The 26628-nt window shown below is 37.3% G+C and overlaps 3 protein-coding genes across 3 annotated transcripts in view; 2 read left to right on the top strand and 1 right to left on the bottom strand.

Moving 5' to 3' along the window:
• Positions 1–4991: 4991 nt before the first annotated feature.
• On the top strand, positions 4992–7410 carry LOC149069962 (large ribosomal subunit protein eL34-like). Its single transcript, XM_089249241.1, has 2 exons — positions 4992–5122; positions 7007–7410. The coding sequence occupies exon 2, from the start codon at positions 7010–7012 to the stop codon at positions 7358–7360; it is 351 nt and encodes a 116-aa protein (XP_089105367.1). The 5' UTR covers positions 4992–5122; positions 7007–7009; the 3' UTR covers positions 7361–7410.
• A 2655-nt stretch (positions 7411–10065) lies between these two features.
• MED24 (mediator complex subunit 24) lies at positions 10066–17442 on the bottom strand. The gene is made up of 2 exons (XM_089249240.1): positions 17301–17442; positions 10066–14000 (listed from the first exon to the last, which is right to left on the bottom strand). Exon 2 carries the CDS (start codon positions 13982–13984, stop codon positions 10931–10933), a length of 3054 nt encoding a protein of 1017 aa, XP_089105366.1. The 5' UTR covers positions 13985–14000; positions 17301–17442; the 3' UTR covers positions 10066–10930.
• A 217-nt stretch (positions 17443–17659) lies between these two features.
• Ankle2 (ankyrin repeat and LEM domain-containing protein 2) overlaps positions 17660–26628 on the top strand; it is a 30663-nt gene continuing 21694 nt past the window's right edge. The window contains exons 1-5 of the mRNA XM_089249569.1: positions 17660–17798; positions 19693–20005; positions 22206–22403; positions 23918–24081; positions 25580–25768. Coding sequence (XP_089105695.1) covers positions 19699–20005; positions 22206–22403; positions 23918–24081; positions 25580–25768 — 858 coding nt within the window. The 5' untranslated portion in view covers positions 17660–17798; positions 19693–19698. The remainder of the gene's footprint in view (positions 17799–19692; positions 20006–22205; positions 22404–23917; positions 24082–25579; positions 25769–26628) is intronic.

The following is a 26628-nucleotide window of genomic DNA, read 5'->3' as shown; positions in this document are numbered from 1 at the left end:
TCCCTTAGGGCCTAAAGCTTAGGCAAAACAGGTTTCCTTGACACAAGCAAAAATTGTGAGAAAGAAGGGTGGAAGCTCTACAGTAATGTACAGTATGTTTCTCCTTTACTGGCACCTAAAGGCTTTATAAATTATGTTGGTAGAGGCTCCAGCAAGATTCAAGATGCCTAGGAGGAAACACGCAGTTTTTCCTTTCAATTTTTTTTTTCCTGCGTTCGATATTTCCAAAAAAAATCAGAAATCTACATAGGAAATTTTTATTTCTGAATCAATTCCGTGGGTGCTCTGCCCTGTGATACATAGAGGTGGATTTAACAGAGGGCGCACCGGGGGAGCGCCTGGGTTCCCGACTTCTAAAGGACCCAGTATTTTTTTTTTTTTTGCGCCCGGGCCTCAACCGACTTTAATCCGCCACTGGTTCTGCAATATACTGTAGGTGCTCGAACATCTAGAGCACCCCCGGCCCCGAAGACCCTGGTCACAGGTCACGCTTTTGGTCTTGACATGACATGACCAGATTTACCCTGCCTCACATCTTTTGCAAGATATCGAAGTGTTTCCCAAAGGATGGGCGAATCTGGGTCTATTGATTTTGAAGAAACTCGAATTATTTCAACTATTCCCTGAACCAAGCAACAACGGCAAAAGAAGCTGTAACCTCTTTTAGTTACTTCTATGCTCGCACAATCTCTAAGTCACTCTCCTGGTCACTCACCAACCTGCTCACTCGCTCTATATGTTTCCAACTGGTATCCGCGAAACCTTGGGATTCAACGCAATTTTTTTGTAGTTCTGCATGATCAAACGCCACGGAACCTTTTAAAATACCCGCAACCCGTAGAGCTTTTCAAAAAAGAAGTTTCTTGTTATTAAGTTACTAATACTCGCAAAGCTGGTCTTTATGTTGAGTTGTGACGAGATGGTGTCTCTTAAAAAAAATCAGCAGATTGAAAGAACAGCATAAATCAGGGAAAGAAGCGTTGTTCGTTAGTGTTTATGCTGTTTTTCCCCAACTTTCCCCTTCGATTTTTGAATTCAAAAATATCTCTGCGAATATTGAACTTAGAAAAGTGGGGGTTTTTTTTGGATTCAGGAGCGACAGGGTAACAAGTTTCTAATTGAATTTTTGAGAACAATGAGTTCGTATAAAAAACTGTTTTTTTTTATTTTGATAACTATATAACCCTCTGCAACATGCCTGACGTATCTGAGTTCTACGCGTTATTTGGATACTTTTTCTAGTTGGAAGTATGACTCTAGAATAAACGGTTTGCCAGTAAAATGCGGCAATGGGGAATCGAGTAGTCATCCTGAATATACAGGGTGTCCCATCAAGCACAGCCAAATTCCTCGCTTGGAATACATAAAAAATGCCCAAAGAACTGTACGTATACGACCCATAGTTTTCGAGAAAAATGCGCGTCAATAAGAAGTATGAAGTCATATCCGGTGCAAGAAAAAAACACTTTATTGGAAACACGAACATATCGGTATTTGCATATGTTAACAAAAAAAGATGTTCAAAATGTCCACTGCGCATATCGTCGCATGCATGCGTGTGCAGTGGAATGACGTCAAGCTGTCATTTGATATAGCACCGGATATGACGTCATACTTTTCTTTCGCATTTTTCTCGAAAACTATGGGTCGTACAAGTGCAGTTATCTGGGCATTTTTTATGTATTCCAAGCAAGTAATCTATCTGTGCAGAGTTTGGGTGGTCTTGATGGGACACCCTGTATATTATATGTAAGAAACATCTCTGAACTAAAACTACTACTGATACCTATCAAATATAAAATACAACTGTTGTGGTTCTTCGATTGAAATTGAGACGACCGGTTTTCATTAGTGCTCCGTATAGAAAAAGTGAATGATATTGATAAATATTTTTTGAGAAATAATATCAATTAAATTGCTAAGTTTGCTTAGAAATTTTAACAGTTGATGTTTGTGTGTGGTAAACAAGCATTAGTAAGATGCGCATAAATTTCTTTAATGATAATCGAAAGGTATATAAACTAGAATCGAAACCGCATCTTATTAATGTTACTTTACCACATAGAAACAGCAACTATTAAACTTTTTAAGCAAACTTGACAATTCAACTGATAGTGTTACTCAAAAAATATTTATCAATATCATGTCATAATCAAAAACCGGTCATCGCAATTTCAATCGGAGAATCACAAAATATGTATTTTTTATTTGACAGGTGACAGCAGTAGTTACAGTTCAATAACGTTTTACATGCAATATGATAAATATACAGTATTTATATACTTAGGCTTATTTTTAATATTTTATACATATATATATATATATATATATATAACATCATTTCAATGTTTTTATATTCACTTATTTTCAATATTTTCCAGAAGACACATTTTTACTGACAAAATTTAATTTTTACCCGTTCATAGGTTATGGACAAAAGTAACAAAGAAAGGCACCATTTTTTCCTGATTGGATAAGTATGGACGTTTGGAGTCTGAAAATGACTGAGAATTCCTCCCTGTACAGTGAATGTTTTGTTGAGCAGCGAAAAATTCCCTATATTGTATAATGTAGCATTTTATTTCCTCATATCGCGTAGATATCGAGATATCAAAATTCTGTGAGCACAGAAACAGGTCTGTGCAGGTGAAATAAAAAAGAATGCGCCTACTAATCTAGGAAAAACAAAAATCAGAGCGCATTTTCCCCCGCGAGAATCTCGGTGATCACCCTCCCTCCACAATCTAGATAAAGTCAGACTTACTGGACTGAGATATTTGGTGAGCCTCCTCTATAATGAATTTATAGTGTTATTTACTCCCTTGGGAGGGGGAGGTCATAGTGCTCACATAAACCATTGACGATATGCGCTTGATTTCGCATTCAGAAGGTGTTCACCGACAACTCGTATGAACACTCCATGATTCACAATATAGTTAGCATCATGATTATTTCTGTGAAAGAATATGTCAGAGTTTTTATACGGGAGGTTTTCTTCGGTACGGTGATGGTTGTAATCAAACCTCTTGATTAGTTTTTTGGAAATTTTTTATCCAGTAAAAGTGAGGATTCTTGGATTGCAGAATTTACGTGTACTTTACGGGACACCCAGGGCCATCTAAACACACGATTCCCGTCCGGGCACAGCCAGCACGGCAACCCATGGCCTCCGCATCTTGCAGTAGGGTTCCAACACCTTTCAACCGATGCTCCGTGGAGCCCTTGAGGCTCCGTGTGCACTCCACGGGGGCTCCGCGGCCACTCGAGGAAAATAAACAAAAAACAGTAAATTTGATAAAAATAATTATGAATATTGTTAAATAAAAAAAAAATCTGTTACTTTTTGATGTTTAAATAACAAGTAGAAGCCTACGGAGCTCCGCCATAGGAATTATATACCAGGAAGGGCTCATCGAGTCAAAAAAGGTTGAACCCCTAGGCTATAGGTACGGTTTCAACGCCATTTACGTTTTTTTTTCTGATGCGCTGATCATTTTGCAATGGATAAACGTGATAATGTTTCTATTTGAATTTTTCGAAATTTTGTTGCTGCAAACGTAACGCTGGAGCTAGAGTTCTGTTTCTCTTCTCATTCTCGAAAACATAATCGGAAACATTTATATACAGTGAAACCTCGTTAATGAGTCACTCTTGGGAGAGAAAAAATATTACTTAGTAAGTGGAGTGACTGGTTAAACGGAGTAAGCCATAGCTGTGCCAATTCCTGCCTGAGGACAATTGGGACTTCCAAAAAGTGACCCGGTAAGCGGAATGACGTGTTAACCGGGTGACCCACTAACGAGGTTTGACTGTATATCTCGAATTTCATTCGCATTAGTTGATTTTTGAGGTCGCTATAGGGGCTCGGATGTCGGCAAAGTTATTTTATGACCACCCTGTATATAAACATGTAAAACAAATAATAAGCGCGTTTTACGACACGTCAACACATTGTTCTTTCTGGAAATTTTTACCATGTCAACTTTTTTTTACAAAATTATGTTCCTTTGTCCTACAAATTCTGATTGAATATTCATTTTCCTTATCACGAAATAAAGATATATGACATGAATGTCGCTCTTCACTTGTTAATACAAGATATACGAAAGACTGGATGTTGTGAAGATATTTATTATTTGAGATGTTAATTTTTTTTTTTTTAAGGAAGGAAAAACTCATCTCTGCCTCTACCGGGAGTCGAACACGGGTCATTCGATTGCCGGACGAGTGTCCTGACCACTAAGCTACAGAGGAGATAGAGATTTTCCTTCGCTACAGCGTATATGTGCCGAACGGAACCGTGCAATGGACGGTGAACTGATCATATATATTGCTATCTGGTGGCTCGTCGTCCATGAGCGATTGGCTGATCGGTTCACCGTCCATTGCACGGTTCCGTTCGGCACATATATACGCTCTAGCGAAGGGAAATCTCTATCTCCTCTGTAGCTTAGTGGTCAGGGCACTCGTCCGGCAATCGAGGGTCCCGGTAGAGGCAGAGATGAGTTTGTCCTTCCATAAAAAAGAAAAAGAAAAAAAAATTAACATCTCAGATAATAAATATCTTCACAACATCCAGTCTTCCGTATATCTTGCAATAAAGATATGTATGAAAATTGATACTCGTGCTGCCATCTATTTCTATATCTTGAGAGCTCCCTGGAATTTATATCTGTCATCAGATGGCAGCATAAATAGTGTACTGACAATATTTTATCCGTAAAACATGACAAATGATAATTTTGAAAAAATATTCAAAATTTCTCCTTTATTCGTACATATTTATTCACTAAAATTTGAAAAAGTGTGGCGAAAATTCGAATTTTATTTTTTGTAACAAAATCATCTAAAAGTAGCTGCGGCGAATCACTTGTTTGTTTGATAAGATATCCACTCGTTGTATTTTAAGAGATCTAATCCTATTGGTCAAACCTTAGAAAGCGATTTTAAAACACTCGCGCCTGGCGAGAGTTACCATCATCATCACTATCAGCGTTCCAAATTTACTGGGGTTTGCGACCACGCGTACAAGTTGTGTGGATAAGTAGAAATAAAAGAAAAGAAGAGACAATTTGTGTGTAATTTTGTAAATTTGAAGGATTGAAATTCCTCTCAAAGAAAGGTTAGTAATAATCATTATAGTTAAATTTCACATTTAATTATTTCTATTAAGATTATATGGTAAAGAAATGCGTGTAGCTAAGTAAGCCTAAACGCGGGTCCGAACCCACACAACGCTACATTTCATTAATTTGATCGGTTGCTTATGCTATAATGCGTTAACACAAAGTGGTGAGATTTTGAAGTTATTGTTTACATTATCATAATAGCTGCCCGGGTTTACTTTTATAAGTCGAATTTTTCAAAGTTCAGCACAGGGACGCGAACGCCTCTCATCACCCCAAGTGGAAAACGTGTCCATATTGAGATAAATGCCTATCCATAAATTTGATCCGTGTAATTTTGTTTTTAGTGGTACAGTGAGAATTTCGTTTATTAATGATTACCATTTGGCAATCTCGTTTATGTGAAGAGGTAAGATTCTGAATAGCGCAATTGGTGCAGCGAATGACCACATGGCTATATTGTGAAGGTATTGGTGCTCAGACAGAAACTACCAGAACCATTGTATTCCGATGTACAGTGTGAGTTTTCTAATGTGCAAGACCCTAGCTGCAGTGAAAATCATTTATGAAATTTGAGATATAGCTGTTTCAGATCTTGACGCTCGAAAATGAGTGGATGAAACAAAAAACTTTCCCACCGCACAAAATTCAAATGAGAACACTAATTTTTATGCATTGAAAAGTGATTGGTACGGTAAAAAACCCCCATAAAATGCGCTCTGACGGTACCAGTAGCACCAGAAACTCTGGCACTAGATGCAGTCAAAATGTATGGTGCTGCAGGTACCCTTCCGATGCCATTCATGGTATATCTCTTGGCAATATATAAAAATAAGTGTTGCCGTTTTTAAAAAATTGTTGCCATTAGTTTAATTGCTGTTACGAGATGGTGAGATTTCATGTGATAGTGTTTTGGAACACACAGAATAGCGGACATACAATAAGGCATTTGCTGGTGGTGTCATTTTGATAAATCTCAGGAGGCGTGTGTGTTCCTATAGGACAGTGTCATGAAATCACCTTGTGTGATAGTGTGGGTGTCTTTCAGTTCTCTCTAGCAAGATTATTGGAAACAGGTTACCCATGTGGGCACCAACATTTCAGGTTGCTTCCAGGTACATAATTTGGGGGGGGGGGAAAAGAAAGGTTTCTGTTCCAACATGTAATTCACTGAATTCAAATGATTGTCTCGTAATATAATTGGTTTTTTTTTTTGAGCAATTTTTAAACAACAGGCAGGAGACAATGTTGTGACATCTATGATCACCAGATCTAAGCTGTTGGCATATCAAAATATTGCCAAAATATGAGCAATAATGCTGTTCTCGACTTGTGCTTATCTCAGGGCTTCATGAAAATCTGAGGTCGCCATGGCAACCTGAAAATTGACATTAGCACCCAAAGTTTTTGATGTGGTAACTAGTTCAGCTAAAAGAGTTGTGCTTGATTGGTGCCTATATATTTTTATCGATTTGTAAAGCCCTGGTTTGGACACCAATGCAATAGTGCAAGCAACTTTACATGGATTGGTTATAAACCTGAATTTCAGATGTTTTAATCCTAGAATGGTACCTATACGTCTAGTTTTATATAGATGTTATTAAACATCAGTTTCTTGGGTATCATTCTAGGGTTAACCAATCCGTGTCAAGCTCTATGCTGCATCAGTTGAATTATCGTGCCTGTGTGTGCACCCTGCTTTATGCTTATGTCAACATGGCTTAGTCTGCCAACTTTTGATGATCAAAATTGTGCAGCTAGTGCATTGGTTTTTCACCTAGTAAAAATTATATTGATGTCTGTATTTTCCATGTCTTTATTCAAAGAAAAATTTTCATGCTGATTAATTTTGCCTAATGGTTGTTTTTAATTATTTTTAGAACATGGTGCAGCGATTGACGTACAGGCGACGCCTCTCATACAATACATCTTCAAATCGAACGAGAATTTCTAAAACTCCTGGTGGAAAGCTGGTCTACCTGTATCCCAAGAAACCTGGTAAGGTACCGAAATGCGGTGATTGCAAGTTGAGGCTGCGGGGAATCGTTCATGCCAGACCGAGGAGGCTCGCTGCATTGTCTAAACGTCTGAAGACGGTCACCAGAACCTATGGAGGTTCCAGATGTGGGAAGTGCGTCAGGAGTCGCATCATCAGAGCCTTTCTTATCGAAGAACAGAAAATTGTAGCCAAGGTGTTGAAGGCTCAACAGATCGCTACTAAAGTTACGAAATAGATGTTTCATTTTCAGTTTGTGTAATTAATAAAGCAGGCTCTGTGTTTCAATGGCTGGTTTTGTTCAATTTCTTGTGTTGGTTAATTTTGTTTGGCATTGTACGATTTCTGACCTCAATGGTTTAAACTTTGCCAAGTGGATTATTTTAGATTAAAAAATTCTTGAGAAATTATCTCTTGGCATGTGCTTAAATATATAATAACCAGATGGAGGATAATCCCCGGCCCAAGTGATTTCATTGGCACTCTACCTGGCAAATTCTCAAAAAGTTCAACTAATTTTTCTGAGGGCCCCCATGCATTATGACAGCACTGGATGAACCAAGTGTCAAAAAAATTAGCCCATTTCGTGAAATAAAGGACGATTCAAATGAACTTGCACAATAAATTGCCTCTCCTGATACATTGTTCTGAATCTGCTCCTGGTTCAATATAGCCTCAGTTTAAACACGTAATATTGTAGCACTGGATTATTTTCCCCTTCGTAAGGGAAGAAATATAGAGCAGTCTGCTGAAAATTCTTAAGAGTTTTAAACTCTAATTTCCCATGTGAATTCCTGGTGTACCATTAATATTTATCTCCAGATTCAATGTTTTATGCTAGGGTTATCTGCAGGACAATAGGAACACCAGATAATGTTTTGAAATGTTCCAGGGAGCATGCTGGTGGCAAAATTTATTTCGTTGTATTCAGAAACAATGAAGAAAGGGTAAATCGTATATTGGGAATTGCTTCATATTTTTGGTATGTAAACGTAATGAAAATGATACCACTTTAAAGCAAGTTGATTTACTTCATATTTCAATGTATACACTGGGGGGAACCACCAAGACAATAGAAGTGATAGAGCAGCAGCGCACAACCTTTTCATACCTACATGCCAGATAAGAGATAGCACTACAGATGTAAAATTTTTGGTAATCTTTTGGAGAATATTTCCTGGAAGGGGAAAAATAAAAACATCTTAAGAAAGTAAATGAATGTCAAAAATAATAAGTTAAAAAATGAATGGTAAATTATTAAAAGTTAAATTTTTTGTACGGTTATATACTTATGTGGTTTGCAGAAAATATAAGTCCAGCATTTCCATTCTTTAGCACAGAATTGCTCAATAGGCAGTCTGATTATAATTATTCACAATAGTTTGAATAGAGATGTGAAATTCTCGAATAACAATCTTTTGGAGAAATATTCTTGAGGCCATTTCAATCTTAAGAATCTGACTTTTGTATTAAGATCTAAAAAATGTGCTTGGGAATAAATTAAGGGAAAAAAATAGTAACCCGATTAGATTTGTAAAAAAACATATCTTTGATTTTTCTGCCAGCAAAAGCGAATGAACAAAACATTTAAGTTGAACAACACTGTTCTCAATAGACACTGACTAATTATTCACAATAGTAGTTGCTAATCTTGCATTTTTGATAGATATATTTTTGTCGCAAATCTAAAATATTCATGATTTGCTGTCTAATTGTGAAGTGTATTAGAATTTTCCAAACTGACTGACAATCAGTATAGTTAAACAAAAACTTCGAAAGACAAACTATACATCAAAATGGCCAAAAAACCCGAAAACTTTAAAATTGAATTCTAATCAGTAAAGTTGTCAAAGCATTTTTTTTATCAAGAAAGCTTGAAAAGCTTCCATCAACTTCACTCCTGAAAATGAAAATCATTTTTGGAGCTGTATGTAAAAGAATGTAAGAAAGCAAACCCAACATGAAAATAGAAGGCAGGTGTTCATGATAAACTTGACACCTTCCAGGCTGTTATGCTGTGTTCCAGGCTTCTTTGAAGCAGTTGTTTCGTCCATTACTGCAGTGGACAACTTCAGTGCAGTTTTCGACAAGCAGGGAGATGAAACAACCTCCTTGGATGACCATTATCTACTGATGCTTTTGCTGAAGACACAGAAGAATCAACTATGTCGTGATGTCGAGGGATTCCATGTTTATGTGGATCTGTCTACATCAGCACCACTTTGCACTCAATAAAGTTGCATCAACACCACTGTCGCCTGGGACAAACAGAAATATCTGCTGTCACTGAACATGCCTTCTCAAAGAGTCATAACATTCACTTCCAAGACACAAGATATATCCTCTCTTCAGAAACATATTTCTCCTCCCAAAGCTATAGAAGATCGTTAAGCACAAAGTTAGTTTCAACAGGAAGGAAGAAGGGCTGCACTTGAGCAAGATATGGTACCTGACAATCTGAAATAACAAGATCAGGATGGTTAGAAAATCACCTCCTGAATTTTGACGCCCCCCCCCCTCCCCCATTCAAATTTGAAGACTAATCTCCACCCACCCAATCAGAAGCCACCACGTCACTTGCTGGATGACACAACGACAAGGTTGATCCTTCCATATCTCCAGCAAAAGCATCATCCAAGGAGGTTTATCAGCCACCTCGTTGGGCATTTTGCCTGTTGTGGCATTGTATTTGTATTTGAGGTCTCGTTGTCTCCTCGCTTGTCAAAAACTGCACTGAAGACGTCCACCACAGTAGTGGGTGAAAAAAGCCTGGAAGGCGGCATAGCAGAGCGAAAGGTATGAACTTTATCAAAACCAACATGGCTCAATTGAACAACTTCCAAAGAAATACCAGCGATATTCATTGAAAAAAAAAACTATTACAAATCGTAACAGTTCTGTATCTTCTTAGAATGAAGGTGATCATAACAATAGTTTCATTTGCCAATCAACTTTAATTCTATTTTTTTTCTCTTTCTCTTTTTGAACATATTTCTGAATATTTATCTAATTTTAAAAAAAAATTAAGGTTTTAATCTTTGAAGGTTTCCAAAATCTTTATAAATTCTGACCATGATCGAGAGAATATTCTCTAACTAAAAGTTGTCATTATGAGGTGATTTTGATAATTAAAAATTGTTTTGTTTTAAATGTTCCAGGCAATGAAAACCAAATTATATTCCATAAAAATAAACAAAATTATTATTTTTTCATTATCTAAAAGAAAAAATATATTCTTGCACGATTATTCTCCAATCTTTACATCCAGCAGATATGTTCTCAAAATACATTCTCGGAGAATGAGAGTATTTTTCTTGCCTCACATCTTTAGATAGCGCATTTAGGCCACAAAAACTGATAACTCTTTTTATCAAGGAAACACATATTTTCTAAATTTTATGTCAAGTCAAACAAAGAAAAGTCATCTTGTCTGCCGGGACCCAAACCAAGGCCCTCTTGCATTCCGGGCAAGCACACAAGCGGAGATAGACTTGAAAGTCTCGGGGAGGGCACGGTCATTATTGCTGAGGGGGGCACAATCTCTGCCCATGGGCAAGCATGCTATTTCCCTAATCTTGTCCTGGCAGAGACAATGACTTTTCTTTCCGAGTTCACCTCAGCATAAAATTCAGAAAATATGTGTTTCCTCGATATATTTGGCTGAGAAAAAGCCATCTATCTCTATAATTGGTTTTTTTTTTGTGTTTCGGAGGTTGTGCGCCCCTGCCGTAAAACATTACATGATGGAGGATAAAGGTTACAAAAAAAGTAACTAAAAATTCACTAATGGCTGAATAATGTGCCAAAATTACTTTCCTATAACATTATGAGCAATGGACAACTGACACAAGCTAAGAGCTGCAAGTTTTCTCGCTCTAGAGCTGTCCATGCTGCTAACAGCTAGAACTAGTTCGTGACTGAAATCTTCCGGAAACATTTTTATGAGTTGTCCAACCAGTCCGAAAGGCATGAACTGCAGCACGGATAAAGCTTGATCTTTTGCGCAGAGCACTACTTGTTCGAGGAAATGTATGGCGAACAATGACCTAGCACTGACGTTTGGGTCGGAAGCTATAACCATGAGGTTTCGCATAAGCTCTGCAACAGCTTTGTTGATAGGATTTGAGATTATACTACGTAGATGCTCATCGCTTGCAGACTGAAGGGCAAAAGGAGTGTCTTCTAGATGTTCTACATCGCTTACTCGTCTCATCTTGGCTGCTCTGCTATGATCGTTAGGATCCCATGTTCCATCAATATCGAATTCCGGAGGACTCCTCTTTGAACCCAGTTTCCTTCCTGTGACAGCAGAACTCTGCCGTGATTGCAATGCTGCAAATGTTGTCATCACTGTGAGGCGAGAAAGGGCTGAACCATGTGGTTCTGCCAATTTTTCTTGATATGCTTCACTGTACAAGTAGAATGGGACAACATGCAGGAGTAACGCTAACGCACACTGTTCTATGTCCAAATGAAAGATACCAAAAACCAGATCAACTGCTCTATGTATGTCTTCGGCATACTGAAAGTTCAAGATGTGACGGACCAGAGTGTCTGCCAGCCATCTTGCCCCTCCCACGCACAAAAGAGTCTCCAGGTAGTGATTCGACTTCAGATCAAGCCATTTACGACAATGAATAGCATGGAATATTTCATTCATGATGTCTCCAAGGGGTGTGCTGACTGTCAGACGGTGTGGTATTACGGGCAATCCTTTCGTTTTTGCTTGTGCCGGTGGGTGCAGGTCATACATCATTTTCTTTATTATGCTTGCCATCAATGTGGAGCGCTCTTTATAGAGATTACCTTGATCGCCCCGGGCAGGTTGGGGTGTTTGCCTCCCACTACCAGAAGCTGGAGATTCTGCCGGAGATGGAGCTGATTCCACAGAGAGTGGAGTCATGAAATGTTGAAGCATATTCATAGGTTTCAACCGTTCCTGATGATGGAGGACATTGATGTAGTTACAAAGCCAAGCCGATATGCAGACAGGTAGACAACACATTTGGCTCTTGACATAATCTAATATCATCTTCACTTTTTCAGAGGATAGTCCGCCATATTCCCAGGCTAAGAGTATTTCTTTGATCGCCATAGGGGCATTTATGCAAGTTTCGTGCCACTTCACTTGGCTGGACTTGAAATCTGGTTCTGCATTGAGGAGATGGTTCAGCAACGTCTCCACACTCGCTGGATCAGATCTAGCTAGTATTGTATCTGGGCATTTGTATTTGCCCCCTTCTGCCAAGCATTCAGAAACCCATGTGACGAAAAACGAATCCTTCGTCTCTGCATTTGAGGTTACTATTTCGATCCCATAATGTTGAGCTATATGACACAGCATCAAGAATGTTATGTCGAATAGCAAAGTATTGGTTTGCGACACTTTCCCATTTTCTGCAGTGATTTCTTTATTGTACTCGTTGAACTGGATCAGCTTTGTGGAAAAAGAACGAAGCTTGCCAGTAGCTGCTGCAGCAGAGAGGATGAGCTCAAAGTTTTTACGGGATATCATGTCACAAAGGACTCTAAGGAGGGCATCTTGGATTTTTGAATAGTCGGAATCTAGTAGTTTCAAGATACTTATGACAGTTGGTTCCGCTCGCAAAATGAGGGTAGCACCAGCAGGTCCGCTCTGTTGCTCGGGTCTTGGTAAGTGCTGTTTGAACGATTCGCTTTGCCTTCGAGCCAGGAATTCTGCCATCTCTTCTTTGGACACAAGTTTAACTTCACAGAGCTGGTTCAGCAAATACTGCAAGCAATCACAATTGCTCTTCATGTCTGTTAAATCTAAGAGCGGTGTAAATGTCAGTAGTCGTTCCAACCCTTTGATGATGCCCAAAGCTCCTTCTTCGCCATCATTTTCCGCATGCAAGGAATGTATCTTCAACAAGATGTGAGGAACTTTCAAGAATGTGAAAGCCGGCCATTTGAGATCCTCTGTGCTCCCAGCAGCATCCACTATCCCCATGAAGCAAGCCCTGATAATCTCACAGTAGAGCTCAGGCAAGGACAAATTCTGTAATTTTTTAAGTAGAAGCAGCTGATCTATAAAACCAAGAATATCACTAGCTGGATTCAGAATGGCGTCAATCGAGACCATAGCGTTCAAGCTACTGCAGAGGAGATCTTTTTTGGGTGGGCCACTGAGGGTTACCGAAGGTGAGACAGATGGCAAGGTGTTGACAGAACTCACAAGTCGCAAGGCAGTTTCGATGGTATCTTTCGGAACGTTCACGCTGGGAAGTTGGTTCACTTTGTTCTCCAATTCTTGATGCTTCTGTATCATCTGATTATACATCTTGGGATCTTCGAATTTCCCGACATAGAGTAATGACTTGATGAATGTGCTGTTTCCAAAATGTGCAAGTATCTCATACGATTTCTCTATAATCTGGATGTGTTCAGGGCTATGTTTCAACTCAGTGAGTTTTGTGATTGAGAAATATATGCACGAATACAGCCAGTATGTCACACATACCACAGCCTTGCATAAATCTATGCATTCCTCCTCATTACCATGACAGCCAATTCTGGGTTGTATGGTTTTGAGTAAGTCGAGTAGACTCAGTATGCAGTAAGCCTTACTGTAACACTGATAACGACCAATGCTGGATAAAACTGCACCGTAAGACACAACTCTTGAACTCAAACAATGCATCAAGTACGACAAGAACAACTCATTGGGACCTGGACCTACAAGTGCTTGTTGAAGTATGCAGTCTGCCAGATCATAGACATCTCCACTCACACCTCTCGGAAGGACGCTCTTTATCCTGATTCCCCATATGACATCCGACCACCTTTCCTTCCATGCCTGAAGTAGTAGCGATTTTATACTGCTCGTTTTACTTGTATCCATGACGATTCAATATCAACTGAAATAAAAGTGATAAAAAGCACAAAATTAAATCAAAAATTGTCATGAGAAAAGGCTATAATAATAACAAGAATCACAAATGCATAGCATTTACAGGATACATGCACAATGCATGGCCTGCTGGCCAAATGGGACCCCTGGATTCATCTAATGTTGCCCACTACCTTAAACTTATATAGCTCCGCTTAAAAATGAACCAAGCAGCACATTTACAGATAACTCAAGTGACCCGCAGTGCAGTTCCATATCACTTAAGCAGCTCACTCAAGTGACATTCCAATAATTTGATCAGTTCCATAATTTCCTAAAACAACTTGTAAATGAAAATCAACTGCACTTGTATTTCACGAGCTAGAACTTCTATTGCATAACTTGAAAGGAAGGTTACTTAAACCAGGCACATATTTTGCAATATATAATTGCTTACAACAAGGTGATATAGTACACAGGAATATTGAATTTCAAGCAAGTATAATAAAACCCCCTCTTAATGGATACCCCTCAGATACGGTCGCCTTTCTTTTAAGGACAAATAATAATTTTCTCTTGTATAATAAAAGTATGCATTTTAAACACCAGATTAACAGTCACCCCACATTCACGGACAGATTTTTTTTCCCGAACAGTGCCTGCAAAAGAGAGGTTTTTACTGTAATAGGAGGATTTAACATGGAATTAAGTACTGGGGGTGAACCACTTTCTGGTTCTTAATAAGAATCTGCTTCTTAACTTCGGATTTGATTTTTAGTTGAGAAGCAAGAGGAAATTTTGCAACCACATTCTTAAATAAGAATATTATTTTCCTTCCGTAGTTAAGAAGTGAGGTTGCACCCACTTCTTAGCTCGATTCTTAGTAGACAATTTTTTTCTTCCATGCGAGATGATCTAAATTCTTCCTTCAATGGAATTTTTTTTATGATTTACATTTGCGATCATATTTAAAAAAAGTATCTGATACATGCATTTTTATTATTGAACATGGAATTTGTGCAACTTTTTAAGTTATCAAAAAGATAGCCTATATGAAGGTTGTCTAGGAGAATCAAAAACAGTGTTGGAGTCTATATGCAACACTCAATATACAGTGTGTCCTGTAAATGCTGATGCTGCCTTTATCTCATAGTAGTAGTAGAGGTATGATTCCAATTTAAAAAAATGCCCAACATACATTAAAAAATTATCCTGTACCAGTTTTGAGAGTGGAAAAAAAAATACAATGTGTCACAAAATAAAAAACAATTGAATTTCTATACGGTCCCCATCCTCTAATTTCCAATTACAAAGTTGTTGCCCTATATCTCCTGAGTACAACAAAAAAATTCACGTTTCCAAGAGAATAAGCACAGATAATGCAGAGATATTTTAATTTAAAATTTGGAGAAAAGTTGGGAAAGAACAGCATGAATGGAGAGAACGAAGTATTGTCCATTAGTTTTTGCTGTTCTTCCGCAACTTTTCTCAAATTTTTAAATTCAAATATCTTAGTGAATATTGCGCTTAGAAACACAGAATTTTTTTTGTTGGCCTCAGGAGATGCAGGTCAACAATTTTCTGATTGGAAGTTAGAGGACAGGGGGACTGTATAGAAATTTAAATTTTTTTATTTTGTGAGACACTGCATTTCCACTTTCAAAACAGGTATAGGGTGATTTTTAAATGCATTTTGATCATTTTTTAAACTGTAATCATACCTCTACGACGAACAGTTAATGAAATAAAGGCAGTATTATAGTGCTTACAGGATACCCTGTATGTTGGTAATAGTGATCATCTTGATGAATTTTGCTACATTTATTCCCCTCCCCCCCCCCCCCAGGGTCAATATGCCCTGAAAAATAGAAAAGAAACATTATTTGGGCCTTTTTTCAAGTAAAAAATTCTTCTAGCACTTAGATTTTTTTGCGATTTGTCCAGCCCTGCTGTATTAGTTGATCCCTATTATTTTAATTCGAGCACGAAGCAGCTATGTCATACTTTCCCAACCTTTTTTTGCCCCATCGCCCCCCACACAATCTAACCCATAGGATCCAATGTTATACCCGTAGCTTCTACCGTTCCCTCCCCCCAGGGGGCATTAAAGCCCATGTTGGGAATCACTGAGCTATGTGATACTTTTACAGTACCACATGCAGAGTTTACAATAAAAACTAATTTAAATAAATGTGAAGCATACATGTGCTTAAATAAATGTGAAATCATTGTTAGTCTTTTAATGTTAGCTTCACTCACATAATGTAAATGCAACAATGGCTCATTTATCACATTTACCATCTTTGATGATTGTGCATAATGGCCTACAAATGTGATAGATTCACTGTATATGAGCAAAATTTATCAAATTCACCAAAATGGCTGGTGATTGTTCATAATAAAAGCTCTTTATCCGGAGACTCCCTAGGCAACTTTATTTTCTACGCTTTCCTTAATGTGCTGCCCTTTTATTTCTTTCCTCCCATTTGTGATACAGGTGGTGATTGTTTGAATACTCCTTCCATAACCCTTAACGCGCTGCCCTTTTCTTTCATTCCTCCCATTTCTCATACACGTGGTGATCATTTGAATACTTCTTCCATAACCCATTGGAGTACTTTTTTTCTACTGACTATTATTATTTCCTTCATATTGTGTAGATTGCTCATCTTTTTTTTTACTGTTAAATGATTTCATCCCATAGAGGGCGATGGTTATAATATGCTTTTGTATTACCACATTGTTTAAATGATTTCAAACTGTTTCTCATGCTTTCAAACATTTTTCTCGCCAACTACTAAACTACACATGCACCTCATGTATATTCCCCTGCAGAACTTCTAACAAATTGATACATGTTAGAATGTGCGTGTACATGTAGTGAACCTGACATGAAGTTTGTTTTAGGGGGGTGTTTGGACCCACGTAGTGGACTCAGTGCTGTCTTAATGCATGGGCCTACCCGGACACGGCTTGGGGCCTCATAAAAATGAAATCTGATTAAAATTTACTAGAATTTAACAGGTATGGCCTGGAAAAATCACTTGGCCCGGGAACCCATGATGCTCTTAAGACAGTCCTGAGAGGACTTCCATTGGCGATTTTTAAAATGTCGCCAGTTGGCGTTCAGCTCTTAATCATGATTCTATTGTCGTTGCGATGGTTAGATAGTCTTGCTATTCATGCGACAGTCATTAAAGCTAATCGCTATCTTAATAATTATAGCTGATATCATTGAAATCTTAATGATCATTACAAATGTTAATTACTGACATGAAACAAAACAAAATATACAGGAAGCAATTGTAAAAACATTTAGTTTGTTTACCAATTATTTCAATTATTCATCGGAATCTCATCGACGAATCATCTTATAAATTTCACAAATAAGCATATATGTATTCATCATTGAAATTCATATGGGGAAAACATAGCATCCGGCCGAACAAGAAACATTTAGTATAGACGGTCTTGACCACGAAAGATATTAAATTTAAAAAAAATCTCTTCAATTTTTATATTTAAAAAAAAATCGAAACAGAAATTTAATATATTATAAATTTTTTTTTAAAAACCATAATAATTTTTTTGATTTATTCAATAAGCAGCTATAGAAAAATTAAAAAAAAAAATCAACATCCTTTAAAAAAAACAACTACTACTAATAATGCAACGTCTGATAAAACTGTATTTATATATTTTTTCAAGTTTGTTTTGCTTTTTTTTATCCCGTTACTTTGTTTTTCGAGTTGGAGTTGATTGTGCGATTGATTGCATTGCTCTTGAAAAAAAAAACCGATTTTTATGGTGACGTTATGACAAGAAGGTATTGAAATTATCTAAATTATTCCTGGTTTTTTTTTTTATCACAAATGCTTCACAAATTTGCTACCAATACCTTCGAAATTTGTTGACACGTTTTGACAATTGCGCCACGGGGAAGTTCAGCAACCTCATCACGGGATTAATACGTTAGAAATGGCTCCTTTTTATAAAAAAAAAATTTGTTAATTTACATACTTTGAATTCGTTTTAAACGTTCGCTTGTTTTATTTTACGGTCTAGTCAATTCGATCTAACAACATGGAATGAGTTTTGTAACCATCGCTTCTCCACATGGGGAGGGAGGGTTGTCTTGACACCGGGTTTGGGTTCCCCCCCCCCCCCCGGGATGAATCACGTTTTTTTTTACACAATAACTTCGAGCAGGGCTTGACAAATCACAGGTTCCGGGTAGCCATGGTTATTTGAAAATCGGCATTGGTGCCTGAAACGGTCGGTTTTTGTGATTAATACATTTTATAAAGCAGAGTCACAACTAGATAATTGTCACCCGGGCAATACAGAATATTTTATATTCCTCTGCGGAACTTCTAACAAATTAATACAACCTGAGACTCCGGAAAACTTGACTTTGATCCAGTTTATCAATTCTCCTGATGGTGCCAACCACTAGTGTTGGGGAAACATTGAGAACCAACTCAAATGGACGACGGTCTTCGAACCCGAAAAAACAATTTTTATCAAATGATGGCCGCGAAAACCTTATCAACTAAATTAGTACATGTTGGAATGTTCTTGTTATGTATAGTGCTGCCATCAACTTTTCTAAGCACGAGTGAAGTAAATAATTGGTACTAACTTAAGTGCAATGATTGAGGATTTTATCATTGTAGGCCCGTGCATCGAGACTTTTTAATGGGGAGATTCGGCTCGCATTAGCGCCTCAAAGTTTGGAACCACAGAAAACCAACTTCAGTTGAGACCACCACTATGGCGATGGTGGGGTTTGAACCTGGGTTCTCGCAATGCGAGTCCATCACTATGACCATTCGACCACCACAGTAGCAACTAAGTAGCACTGTTGAAAAAATAAAAACAAGAACTGACCGAAGTTGAAAATGAACTCCCCTAAAAAATTGCTTACTTCCATTGTTTTTTTAATGTATTGGTCACTTTCATTTTGCTTCTTAACCCTAGAATACTAACTAAAAAAAAAACTGATAAAAACTGCATGTTAATTACGTATACCTCTACACCTTTGAGAGGTAGAGTTAATATTCTAGGGTTAATGTTCTATGAACAGTGCAATATACCACGCCTGGACGAATCGCAACATAGTCTGGGCATACCAGAACAATTTTCCCTTGCGCCAAAACATTTTTTACTCTAAGAAAAAAGTCCAAAATAATCGTTTTTTTTTTACTTTTTCAAGGGCATATTAACGTTATTTCATGTTGGCAGATATGCTGCTATACTTTACATACATTTTGTACTGCTCTTAGCCTGCAATTTAGTGAAAAAACTACACAGAAAATTTTAGGTGCCAATTCCAATTTATTAATTTCCATGTGGCACCCGGGATTTGTGCAGCCCTGCAATAAACCACTGTTAGTTTGTTTGTAAACTGGTGTAAGAAATTTGTTTTTCAACTGCACTTTTTGTTCAAAAATGTTTCCAGATTATAGAGCCATGGTCTAGGCAGAATTAAACTAGATGTTACATCTACACATGGGATAGATGCATCTTCAGTCGTGCAGAAGTGATCTCCAAACATAGCTTTGTAGCCTGAACACTTCTTCAAATGAAATTGGCTGTGAAAGCCTTCATTTTTTTTACTGTGCGTATAGTTATTTTTTATTGTATGTAGTTTTTGTTTAATTAAATTTTTCGTTTGTTGGAAATTATTATTATTTTTTAAACATTTTTTATCTTTCCAGGAGAAAATGACAAAGTTTTGGAACTTCAGACGTCCAAAGGCGAATACAAACCAAAACAAGCAAGTCCCTACCGAATGTCTTTCTAAAGATGCTGCCAAAAAGTCTGGTATGGAGCAAGTAAAGTTTCCAAGTAATCAACAATCGAAATACATGACTGCAGAGGAAGACAGCGCTGGCGGAAAATTCAAAGCTGACTTCAGTAAATGCTCGGCAGCAGCTGTAGCATCTGCAAGTAAAGACCACGCTAGTGCAGAGTGTACCATTTACTATGCAGTATCACTCCCATTTGAAGCTTGTAGCGGTGATAATGAAGGTAAGCAGAATTTAAAAAAAAAAAAAAAAACATATAATTGTATTGATCCGTTTAGCTTGTGATATTGTATCATTCCTTATTGAATGTCAATACATTATCACAGCTACAAAACCAATCGATTCTCAGTTCCCACACATTCTTAGTACACCAAGATAAACTGACATGTGACTAGTAAGTAGGATTTTTCAGCATGGCCCAAGTCTACGTTGACCACCTGCTTATATCTCTTTGTTGAGACAGAGTGGCGGGACATGATCTGGTGAGGAGGAGGTAAGTAGGGTAAATTACTGCTCCTTTTGAAAATGTGAACTGCTCGATATGCTGCCATATGAGCATTATGTTCTTCCTTATATTACGTAACATCTGCACTTATGTTTTTCAAAATGTTGCGGCAGATTTTTGTTCATACAGTAGCTGTAAAGTAAGAGATAGCGCATTGCTTAATGGAGCAGAGAATTAACATGAAATTGCTTTTTGAATTGGGTAAAAACTGCATTAGCAACTTACGAAATGATGTGATATTTGTACACAGATGCAGTTGTATCTTGGAATATAGTATTTCAGTTTGTGGATCAGACGATATTTTTACCAGAAATATCAAGTTTTGTCTCCAGTAGCGATTGACTGTGGAAATGTGACATCATTATTCACTGTATCAGCGAATTTGCAGCAAGACTTCCACTCAATGTTGCTTTTGTTTGTTGCTTAGGTGATAAGAGACAAACCTTGTTTAAAGTTTGTGTCTTCTCAAATTCTTGTCACAATGGTTCAAACGATTTTGTGCGGAAGATTCAATTCTTCCACCATAATTTGGACAGACAAATGCTGATCTTGTAACTATTGCTGAATTCTGTCAACCGTTGCCACCATTTTTCTCATTACAGGTCCCTCACATCAATGCTCATCTTCGATGCTTTCATGGCCATCATGAAAGCATGTTAAACCACTGAAATACTGTCCTGCAAGATAGCTTCATCTCAGTACAAATTTTGCAGAATTTTATTTGTTTCTGTTGTAATTTCACCCAATTCGAAACAGAATTTTGATGTTCGAATATTGATTCTCTACTCCATTAACTAATGAACCAACAACTTTTACATTACAGCTATTGCATGAACAAACACCTGCCAAAAAATTTAGAAGAACATAATGCTCATCAGGCTGTTCACACATTTCGAAAGAAGGGGTGATTCACCCTTCTTATTAGTCACACAATGCATATCAAGTTATTGAATGTATTGCATTCAATGTCATATCACCCATTTTTATTGAATTGAAAATCATTCTTATATATTCCATTATATTGTGTTTAGGTTACAAGCGCAGATATAAACCATGCCCAGATTTATGTTACATAATATACCAAAGTGCTGGAAAAACACTGGTACGCCTACCTAATATTGTCTAGGTCCCCTCAGAGTATGCAGAACTTCTGCAATATGATGCGGCGTGTACTCCACTAATGTGTGAAGATATCCTGGAAACAATTCACCCATGATTCTTGCAGGGCAGTCCACAATTCCATAATGGTGCGAGGTGAAGGAGATTACTTTTGTACAGTGTGTTGCAAGGTATCCCATACATGCTCAACAATGTTCTTGTTTTGCAGGTTTAGGTGACTAAGAGAGGATGCTGAAATGAAAAGCGTGTTACTGGAGCCGATAGCACACTCTTGCTATGGCCGTGCACGAAAATTATTCCAATTTCATCTCTATCTCAGAAATGCTGTGACTCATTTGATGAGCGCTGACTACTAAGCCACGTTCAGAGTCACTTTTAAATCTTGATAACGTGCCATTGTAAAACAGAAACCAATCAAACAACTTCCTTAGCTACCCATCGTCTTATATAGGTGCTGCTAACTGCAACGAGTTACGTTGACCGGTTCCATTTCTTATTTATTTTCATATGCTCATCAGTACCAGTTTTTCCGGCTTCTCTGTGTATCTTCTAGGCTTGAGAAAATGAAAAATGCCTTTCCATGTGTCTCATAATCGAGTTTTAGAAAATTAAAAACATCACATTGTGGCAAAACCCTATAGCTGATTATGACGTAGCTGCTCAACATTGTGGAACACTACTTGGTATCCACTGTGCTACTTAACTGATAACAAACATCATAATTGTCATTTAAGATTAAAATCAAATCTTTATTGTTAGTTCACTAAACAATGTGTTTCTGTTATTTCATTGATTGCAGAAATCAGGCCACTATACTTCACTGATAAACAGGAAGCATTGCAAGAAATTAAAAAACACAAAGGAGCTCGTTTCAAAACTTTCCGTACCGAGGAAGAAGCTGTGGCGTTCGCTCTTCAGCCTGCAGAACAGACTTGTCCCACACCAAAGGTGAACTCGCCATTCCATCTCCCTTCAATAGAAGTAGAAAAGGCTACTGGTAAGTGTTTTCTCCATTTATCGAATACATACATGAATGAACATTTATCTACCATTAATCCATATGTACACTTTGCAAATATTCCTCTGAGGAACTTCTATGTTTGATATGCATGTTTTTAGCTATATACTGGTGAATCGCCATATTACAGTGAAAGCTGTATAAAATGAAACGTCAAGCAACTGAAATAATTTTCCGTTCAAGACAGTTTCCTGTTTTATAAAGGTGCACATAAAAATATATGCAGCGATTTATTTCTGTCGTTTTGCAAAACTTAAATTTTGAGAATATCAACCTAACTACTGTAAACCAACAAGTGACATACAGCGACATGCATATTTATATTTTTGAATTTTTTCATGTGTGCTGTTTCAAATTACTAATATTTAATTTCAAATTTCATATTTAATTCGCTAATTGTTAAAATTTGATATAAAACGTTCTCGTGAATAGTAATAGAATTCTCCTGAATAGGAATGAACACTTTTGTCAAAAGTGAACAATTTTTAACATTCAATGTAAAAAACTGAGAAATTGCATACCTTTTTAGTGACAATGAGATCGACAACATCAATGAGTAAATAACGTTTGTGAAAGAAATATTCTACATCTCTGTAACACTTGAATTTTGCTTTTCCTCTGGTCTCTACTACCTTCATTTTTGTGTTTAAATCCAAGACGTCTTTCTTGCTGCTAGTTGTCATCTCCACATTGAATGAAATGCTAAAACACGGTATTGCTAAATTGTGAACAATAATTCTGTCTCCTTCGCCTGTTCTTCTTCCGAACTATTTTAAATTGAAATTATCAGCATTTTTCCAAAACAAGAATTTTTTTCTAACAAAGACCACCATTTCCATCTTAGATGAAATGCTAAACAGGCTTTTTATAAATTTTGAATTGTAAACTTGCTTCTAAACAAGCCCAACGCTCTTACTTCCAGAACCAGTTCAGATAGATAATAAGTATTCATCATTTTTTTAAGAAGTGAAAGAGTTTCCTAACAAAAGGGGAGTAAGTGCGACGTAACTTTCTCCCATCCAAAGGACCAAAAACTTGCACTTGGCCAAAAATTCTTTCCGTTTTATCAGGTTTATTTTTAAATCTAAAAATACACTGATTCCGTGTTAGACAGTTTCCATCTTAAAAAGGTTTCCCATTGTTGAAAAGCATTAATTATCCACTAGACTGTTTTTCTGTTCCGTTCAAGAATAGGCTCTGTCTCATACATTCATTCAAACCGAGCACAACTCCGGTCTATCGCCATAGGCAATTTACTACCGATTGAGTTGTGCCGGAAGTATGAGTGTGTGTGTGTGTGTCCCCAAATCCTCCGGGCCACGAAAGCGACTGTATACTAAGTGTACGTTACACAAAATCTGTCTCATACAGTGTTCGTTTTAGACAGGTTTCACTACATATAGCTAATGGACTTACAAAAAATGGCAGCATATCTGTACAAAAGCATTTCTAGATGGCTCTTATTATTATGCTATCTTATTATTTTTGCTTAGTTGTAAATGGGGAAAAGCCAAGTCCATTCAAAGGTCCAAAGAGTCAAGACATGGTGAAATTGAGAAAAGCTATTGAAGCAGGAAATGATCAGTATTTCAATGAAACAGTGTGGTCTAATCCTCGTTATCTAATCAGCAGTGGAGATACTCCAGCTATACTTCAGGTTTTCATATTTTTTGGTATCTTTTATTATTATAGTTATCGTTGGAATGCAATCAAACTCTTTTAACTGATGCCACAGCAGGCCTTTCCCTTTCATACAATAGCCATCTTCCAACATATTTTTCTCTTCTTCAAAATGACTTTCATTCTTTGTAAACCTTTTCCAGTTTTTGCCTTCTTTGGTCACATTCCTCTGTTAGCTTGAGCAACTTGTACTTTTTCAACTTTATTTTATATACTTTTCCAGAAGCAGTCTGTACTTCCGGCTGAGGTGGTCTTTATGTCCTAAATTATTCTTCTTAACTCGTTTTTCTTCTATTCTATTTTGACATGTACTGTATCACAGAAATGTTGGCTCCTGACTCTTCTCTTAGGTGTGTTATTAACCTAAGCCACCTGGAATTTTTTGTCTAATCGAGAAGTGCACTTTCAAGAAGACAGCCAACACTGATCAGGGAATTCCAGGTGGCCTTTGGCAGAATTCAGAGAAGAGTCAGGAGCAGACATCTCTGGTATAGAGTAATTGTCAAAACAGAATAGAATAAAGAAAAATGATTTAAGAAGGGTAATTTAGGACGTAGAGAAGACCGCCTCAGCAGAAAATCAGAAGTACAGATGCCTTCTGAGAAAAGAATATAAAGTCGGAAGAGAACAAGGGGCTTAAGCTGACAGGCAAATGTGACAGAAGGGGGCAAAAATTGAAAAAGTTACAAATAAGGAAAGTCATTTAAAAGAAGAGAAAAAAATATGTCAAAAGATGGCTATAGTATGAAAGGAAAAGAATTTTTGTTGCATCAACTGAAAGAGTTTAATTGCATCCCAACACTATGTCACTGGTTCTCTTTGGCGCACACAGCTCCCTTGTCCAGAAATCATATACGTGCTTGGCTCTTCATGAAAATGGTAGCTGTGTGTAAATTATGTGAACTCTGGTTCCTTCTAAGAGGTCATTCAAATATTACGTCAGCATCGAAGGGGGGGGGGAGGTTTCGGATTTGCTGACTTTTGGATGACAAGAAGGGGAGGAGGGGGGTTTGAAGGTTGCTTACGTCATCAACCACCCTTTTTAAAGATATGAAATATTCTAAGCTGCTGGCAAAATTTTGCTGACAAGTGGGGGGGGGGGTCAAAAATGGCTAAAAATCTGCTTACGTAATACTTGAATGGCTCCTAACTGTGCTGATCAGGCACACATTGATATTCATGACTCTTTGCAAAGCCCTCAACAAAATTTTTAGATTCCTCTGGGAATCGTTGTGCTTACTTTGAGAACCACTAATCTATTGTATAGTTGTAATAATGATGTTAAAACTTCAAAAAAAATTTTACCTTCATCAAAATTGATAATGTGCTATGTGTAATTGCCTCTGTTTACATATATTCTTGCATGCTAGAATGGTAACATAGTTTTGATGAAGCTCTAAGTGTGTGATAACTTAGAAGTAGCTCTTTTTGTTTAGGTAAAATTAATTGATCTTGCTTTTGTTTGGTCTTTATAGGAAGGTTTTAGATACAATGCTCTGCATGTAGCAGCGAAACATAAACAAGCAGAAATGTGTGAGCTCATCCTAAGAACTATAGAGGATCCTAAATTTATGGAGCTTCTATACAGTGATGATGCTGATGATATAAGAATGCAACGGATCACGTACATCACTGACTTGTATTTGAATATGCCAGACAAAGGGGTTAGTGTTGCTATTACTTCCTTTGCTCATGTAAATAACAACTACTGTTGTCATTTTCTATGTTACTGAACAAAACCTGGAGAGAAAAATGCTAGCGGTACATATAATATTCTTGCAAGGCCAGTTTACGTATGATTGAGAACTGTCTAGTGTAGATTGGCAATTTCTATTCACCAACACTAGGGAAATATACAGGATGGATACTATGGACCGCCCAATAATTACACGTGATTTCTTGTGAAAATTAGTATAGTAAGTTTTTCTGTTTTAAGATCAAACCTATATTAAGAGAGTTATAGTGTTTGAAATTTTGTGGCGTGTCAGTTTTCTAACGGTCAATTACACTTCAAACACCTAACAGAAAAATTTCCCCCATGCAGTGGGTTGCAGCTAATTGAAAATTAACTGAAATATTCAATCCCGTTAGAAGCCAAGTTCAGTTATTATTTTTATGATTGGTGCTTTTTCCTCTTTGCATAGAGTGATGCTAATCTTGTTACCTACCCCTCTTCTCCCCCCCCCCCTCCACTATATTAGGAAATTCATCCCCAGGTATGTAAAGTGTTAGCCAAGCAAGATTTATTGGAAAATTTGTTTTCCCAAAATCAACACTTTTTGCCAAAGTGATGTAATTTTCTTTCCTTCACTATTATGTCAAATTTTTTGAGGGAAAGAGCAAGTTAAAAAAACTAGTTTGCACAGCTTCAGCCATTTTGATTTCTCTCAAGGTTGTATATTCGCATTGCTATCAGCTTAAAAAATGCCAAGTTATACCTTTGGTGAATTTAGCAGGATTCAAATGTGACATCATCAATGTGTTATAACTCCACAATTATTATTCAAATGAAAAACCTGAAAAC

The sequence above is a fragment of the Pholcus phalangioides genome, unplaced genomic scaffold (genome assembly GCF_987345545.1).
Source record: "Pholcus phalangioides strain wild (caught in Gottingen) unplaced genomic scaffold, Ppha-v1.0 ptg000022l_1, whole genome shotgun sequence".
NCBI classification, from domain to species: Eukaryota; Metazoa; Arthropoda; class Arachnida; order Araneae; family Pholcidae; genus Pholcus; species Pholcus phalangioides.
The sequence above is the reverse complement of the archived record's forward strand: the minus strand, read 5'-3'. Positions and strand labels throughout refer to the sequence as shown.